This window comes from Mesitornis unicolor, unplaced genomic scaffold (genome assembly GCF_000695765.1).
Source record: "Mesitornis unicolor isolate BGI_N332 unplaced genomic scaffold, ASM69576v1 scaffold322, whole genome shotgun sequence".
NCBI lineage: Eukaryota > Metazoa > Chordata > Aves > Mesitornithiformes > Mesitornithidae > Mesitornis > Mesitornis unicolor.
This window is the reverse complement of record NW_010168245.1, coordinates 5,887-12,058: the sequence shown is the minus strand read 5'-3', so window position 1 is coordinate 12,058 and position 6,172 is coordinate 5,887. Positions and strand designations below refer to the sequence as shown.

The 6,172-nt window shown below is 45.2% G+C and overlaps 1 protein-coding gene across 1 annotated transcript in view; it reads left to right on the top strand.

Moving 5' to 3' along the window:
- The window catches only part of CADPS (Ca++-dependent secretion activator), a gene marked incomplete at its 5' end in the record, with an annotated part of 168,303 nt that extends 164,512 nt beyond the window's left edge, over nt 1-3,791 (top strand). The window contains 2 exons of the mRNA XM_010178929.1: nt 625-729; nt 2,445-3,791. Coding sequence (XP_010177231.1) covers nt 625-729; nt 2,445-2,624 — 285 coding nt within the window. The remainder of the gene's footprint in view (nt 1-624; nt 730-2,444) is intronic.
- Nucleotides 3,792-6,172: the final 2,381 nt, after the last annotated feature.

Sequence of the window (6,172 nt, the reverse complement as noted above, 5' to 3'; positions counted from 1 at the left end):
CTGCCACACAGCTGCAAGCCTTTTTCACAGACAAGAGGCAAAATTTCGGCCCCTGGAGGGGCCCTGTGAATTCAGCAGCTTGAAACAAGCTCATTTCTTTGCTGCTTTCCTATTTTTCATAATTGTGAGGGTGAAACCAAAGCATTTCCCTGAGCAGGCGCTTGTAGGTGCTTACACCAGAATCCTCACCCGCAGCCAAACCTTGCCCCGCAGCAGCCTCCCCTCTGCTCGCCGTCGGGGACCAGGCTCACCCCGTGACTGGTTCAGTTTGAATTTCATGAAGGTAAGTAGCTGGAGTGTGGGTCTGACACATGAAAACAGGACTGCGCTCTCACCGGGCGGGGCGACAGGTTACAAAAATGGCTTGGGCCAAACACACACCACTGCCAGCAAGGCCTGTCCATGGCAAAATCAGATCACAAAAACCTTGCGGTGTTGGCTGTTACCCCTCCAAATAAGTCTGTTGTTGTTATTAAACATTTAAAAGCTCATGCATGTAAAAGAGGGTGCCTGTCTCCCCCTCTGAGTCTGTCGTAGCCCGTGACCAAGCTGGCCAGTGGGAAAGGCGGGTGCAGCCTGTGTCACCCCGGTGTGGGTGCTGGAGAAGTCCTGTCTCTCTTGCAGCAATGGTACACCAGCTCCATGAATGTCGTCTGCACCTGGCTGACGGACCGCATGGACCTGCAGCTTCACATCTACCAACTGAAAACTCTCATTAGGATAGTAAAGGTAATTGTCCAATGTGTTTTCAATAGGAGTGTGTGCCTGTGTGTGTGCGGCATCTTCTCTTAGGCAAACTGTCACTGGCAAATAAATTAAACCATTCATTACAATTCTTAAAAATTAAGATACTTGTGTGGAGGGCATGTGGCAAAGGATAAACAGCACCTTGAAATGCATATTAATGGAAAATACAGGTGTGCAAATAAGAACAAAGTAACTGCTTGCATGAAAAATGGGAAACTCTTGCTATTCGAGCCTACCTGTACGATAAGCACGCAAAATGAGCCTTTTTGATGACAAACATGTTGATCACACCAATGAGCTCCAGTGTTAATACAGGTTAAATCAAACCAAAAGTTTTTAACACTGTTTTGCTACAAACATTTAAGCCCAGTTATGGCATGTGATTACCGTCAGAATGCAAATGAGGATTGTTCTTATAGTTAATTGAAGTTGTTTCTTTTACAATGGGTGTATATAATCAACTCTAAGAGATCACAAAGGTGAGATAACATACCCCCAAAGTAACATTTTTCCCCCGAGTGCACATGTATGTGTATATGTGCGTGCGTGCCTTGGACTAATGATAATTATTTCAGTGTGAAATCGCAGTGGTTTACATGAAATAATAAGATCACAGAAGAGGGTAAATATATTTTTGATCATTTTAGGTTCCATCTAATGCTTTTTGGTCTAGTATTTTATAATGTTTATGGTCTCGTGTGCAGTGAACACATTGAAGGCATGAATAAATTAAAACTGAAATGTATTAAATGTGCTTTTCATAAGTGAAAACAACAGGCACAGACAAATTATTTCTACTCGTCAGCTAGCTGAGAAAAGCCTTCTTCCTTGTGCTTTATTTATACCAATATTACATTCAGAAGCAGCTACAGCAAATCCAAGGACTTTCTGAAATAGCAGAACAGTAAATAGTTTCCACGCAGAACACAGTTAAATGAACTATGAGGCCGCAGTTTTAGCTCACAGAGTTTGGAAGTTTTTAAACATAAATTCAAATGAGAGATATTAATTGTAATAACAAGGGGAATATAGCTAACTATGGAAATACAACCCCAGTTTCAGAATTAGGTGAAGAAAGAGAGATTTAAGAAACACATGCTGTGTGCTTATGTTTATACATCAACAATGTTCCCCGGTATCCTGGACTTATTTTATTTAATCCCAATACTGTAGGTAGGATTATTTAATACAGAGCATTCCAGGAACGAGTAATCACGTCTGAGGTTACAGGTGATGATAAGCATTCTGCTGCATTAAAAAACACTAACTGGTGTTGCAGATGAATGCATGCAGAAGCAAGGGAAGTCAGTGGGACTTATCTTTTTCTTCAATGTCTTTTTAGACCTCAATGTATATGCAAAGCTTCCGTGAGCAGAGCGGCCCCAGCACATCGCTGCTGTGAAGCCACCCAGTCTGGCCACCCTGCTAAGACAGGGCTGGGGTCGCAGAGCCCTGATTTGTTGCCCAAGGCACCCTAAAGGCACCTCTGCCACAGCCAAGTGGTGGCCAGCAGAGACGAGGCAATGCAAAACGTCCCTGGGTGTGGGGTTTCCCTGCCATCCCAGCCCCTTCCATTAGTGGTCCCAAACCCCGGGCGCAGGGGCACGGGCTGACTCCTGCGGCGAAGCGGGGGGAGCCGGTGTTTGCCCTGACCTCTGTGTTGTCTCCTCCTCCCTCTGTGCCTCTCCCCGCTGTAGAAAACGTACCGGGATTTCCGATTGCAAGGCGTGCTGGACTCCACCTTAAACAGCAAAACCTACGAGACCATCCGGAACCGGCTGACGGTAGAGGAGGCCACGGCGTCGGTCAGCGAAGGCGGAGGGCTCCAGGGGATCACCATGAAGGACAGCGATGAGGAAGATGAAGAGGACGATTAGGGAAGCTGGCCCAGAGGAGCGGCTGGGGGTCGCCTGGTATCCGTGCATGTACCTCGTCTGTAACTCAGTTAGCCACATTAGGAATTTTTATGTCAGCTCTAAATGCCCATGAGAAGTTTACCAATACAAATGCCATGTTAGCTGTGTGGTAATAAGATTAGCACCTCTCTTTGATTCATCAGTTTCCTAATTTCATATCTATATGTTCATAAGCAATATGGAGCACCATTGTTTAATACTGTTAATGGAGAAACTACATAGAAAACATGCTAGGTGTGTCCCTGTTATAATTAAAGTTTAAACAATGCTTCATTAATGTACTGTATATACATTGATGGTAAATTGTTGTGAAGATGAGTGAATCGAGTCCTTTCATTTCTTTGTTTCTCTTCTGTGGATGCCAACTGCTTAAAATTAATAAAAAAGCCAGCTTTGTTTTTAAAAGAAGAACGAAGCAATTACAAATGATTTTTTTTTTGTTCTCTCTGTTCATTTAAAAACCAGAAAACAAACAAACCCAGACAGCCGTTTGAATCATTCCGCATCCTTGTTAATGTACCAGGCTCTTCCCTCCAATATGCAGTTAACTCCATAGAGGCTACATCCCAAAGGATTAGTCATTCTAATTGCCACACCAGATTAATCCTATCATTATGGATATATCATGCCACATTACAAGTCCAAAGCAGTTGTTTTATGTTGACGTTTGCTCCTCTAAATGTTACATTTTTGTTTAAATTTCAAATAACCGTGTATGTACAAAGACAACTTTAATTACAATCTTAGACTATACAAATGTGTTTATAATAATATATTGAATATTTATTTCAGTAGATTGTAACCATAATTTACAATTCCTCTGTTTCACAATGGTTTTTATATATGTCATGTACATTGCATTTTGACCAGTAACTGCATGTCCATCAGTCCCCCCTACAGAGCTTTTACTTTCCGTGTAAAATAGTGATCCATCTTGCTTTTTTTGCCTTATACAAGCCGACAGTTGTAAAAGTGTGAGAACTGTGGCTTCTCAATAAATAACTATTCAGATGTCCTAAGAATAAATTATGGAGTCTTTTTATGTCTGCCTTAGGAAAAGAAAAAATAAATTACAAGCTGAGATGTAAGAGCCCCCACCTCTCAGAATAAAGGCATTTTCTTTTCTCATGGGTGTTTTTACAGTTTATTAATTAAGATGGGTTTCCTGATTTGCTCCCAAGGTCAGAGGGGGACCAGCTCCCCAGGTACAAGGGCATTTCTGCTGTCACCTCCACAGTTGTTTCCACCGTTACCTGCACCCTGTGATCTGTCTCTGGACATCTCATTCATGGTCTGCCCAGGTAAAGCCCCTGTTGTTATGTGGAAATTAGCCTTGCCCAACACTTACCTCCCACCAAAAGGCCTTCGTTTGTATTTTAGCCTATCCCAAAGCAGCCTGTGGGGCACTTACAAACAGGCAGCACGGCGCAGATGCCCAGCTGAAATTGAAAAGCAGGCTGGTTCGATGGGAAGCATGTTAGACCAGGAGTTTTCTGAGAGGTTTTTGCAGTCGCTTCCTCCCAGGAGCCACTTCAACCCAAAAAATGACTCCTGCTAGCCCAGGTTGCAGTCATTTGAGAGAGAAGCGTGAGAGCTGATGCTCTTCAGCCCCGAAGTACAGCAACCTGTTGCCACCCTGGGGAACAAGGACAAACGTTCACCATCCACAAATAAAAGATGGGCAAATGTTAGGAAAAAACCCATCCTGCCTGGAGAAACCTGCCTGACATAATGAACTGTTAAACCAAACCATCTTCCAGTGCCCTGGACATATGGGAGGAGGAGGGGACCTCTGGGAAGGAGGTGTTGACTCCCAGATGGGGCTGAGGTACTTATGAAGCCTGGAGCACATCCACCTGCAACGCTGGATTTTTGGGTCTGGTCCCTCTGCGGCAGAGTTTAGCACCTGGCTCTGGAGGTGCTCTGCAGCCCCATCTGGATGGCCATACCCTACATGTTCAACACCCACTGACTCATGGGAACCTGTGTACACCACCGTCCGTGGAACAGGGACATTGGCAGAGCCTTTAGGAGTGGGTGGACATGGACATTCAGCACATTTACATGTTGATAAACCATTTGCTCTGCTAGGATTGACACATTTTGAACCCTAACTGTAGCCCAGCACACCACCTCTCAGGTTTTGCCCTGCTCCTTTATGCTTATAGAGGGAAGCATTGCTAGGAAAAGCCACTTCTCAGGACTTGGGCAGGAACATGGCCTTGTGGCCCCTGACACCAGAAGCTCTTTCCCCCCTCTTACCCACCCTCCAGCTGTGCAAATACCCGGTCCTAAATCCCCAGAGGAACTCAAGTAGCAGTAGAGTGTTTAAGTCATGTGGAGCCCACCAAAACCAGTTCAGGTGCTTCTGCAGGTCTGTCACTGGGATGCATACAAAACCCATCTATATCCTGACATCATTATGCTTGGAGCCTTCAATCACAGCCCAAAGCCCTCACAGGACTTGCCTGCCAAAACAAGTGTCACAAGACATAAAGCAGTGAACAAACCACAAGCACCACCTGGTCCCTTCTTTCTTGGTGTTTGAGATCCACGTGAGACCCACACACACACTGAGGCATACGTGTGCTCATGCCCTCTTCATCCTCTCCCTCAGCTGTCCCAAATATTTATGTGAAGGGCAATACACTCCAAGAGAAGGCATTGGCAAAGCCTTACCTGGGGCGGTCACCAGGATGGTAGCAAAGAGCACTGGGGGAGACCTGAATTTGTAGCCCTGCTCCCAGTCAAGCAGAGCAGAGCTGGAGAAACAGCTTGATTCTGCTCTGGAGCTGGCTCACTCTCCTTTTCTTTTTTTTTTTTTTCCTTTTTTTTAACATGAAATATTTATTGGGTAAAAACACAGCCCACTTCCACCTGCCACCTTTCAAAATAGTGAGCCCTGCTCAGTTTTTTAAAGAGTGTGGGCGCAGCCTTCAGGAGATGATCCTTGGCTGTGCATCACTAACGCACATAGGTGCCTCCCTGAAACAGCAGTGATGGACGCCCTTGTCTGAGTTTCTCTGTCATTAGCAATGACCCTGTAGCCTGTGACAGCTTTTCGCATGTCCTCAAACCCCAATAAAGCATCTCAGGGACTCTAACAACCCTGGGGATATGTCAGGCTTGACCACACATTCAAAACAAGGAAGCATCAGCCAGCTAACTTCTTTTAAGGAGTCTGGACCCAAATGATGAGCTTCAACTTACATACTTTGGTGTGAAGAACACATGGATAAGCAATGCAGCAAAGCAGGATTTAACTTCCCACTCCAGAGCCTGCAGCCTGTGACTGAGCAAAGGAGTTCATTGTACCCTGATGCCCACTGCCTTTAACCCTGCAAATGGGTATGGGGGTGCTGGCAGCCCAACCCTGTGCTCTATGGGTGCTGCACCATGGTAGCATGAGGGAGAAATGCCTGCTTGGGTTAATCCTGCAGAAAAGCTGACTCCAAAGTGCTTTGGTTTTGTCTGAAAAACATAAAAATGGGTTTCAAGCCCTCCTGGCC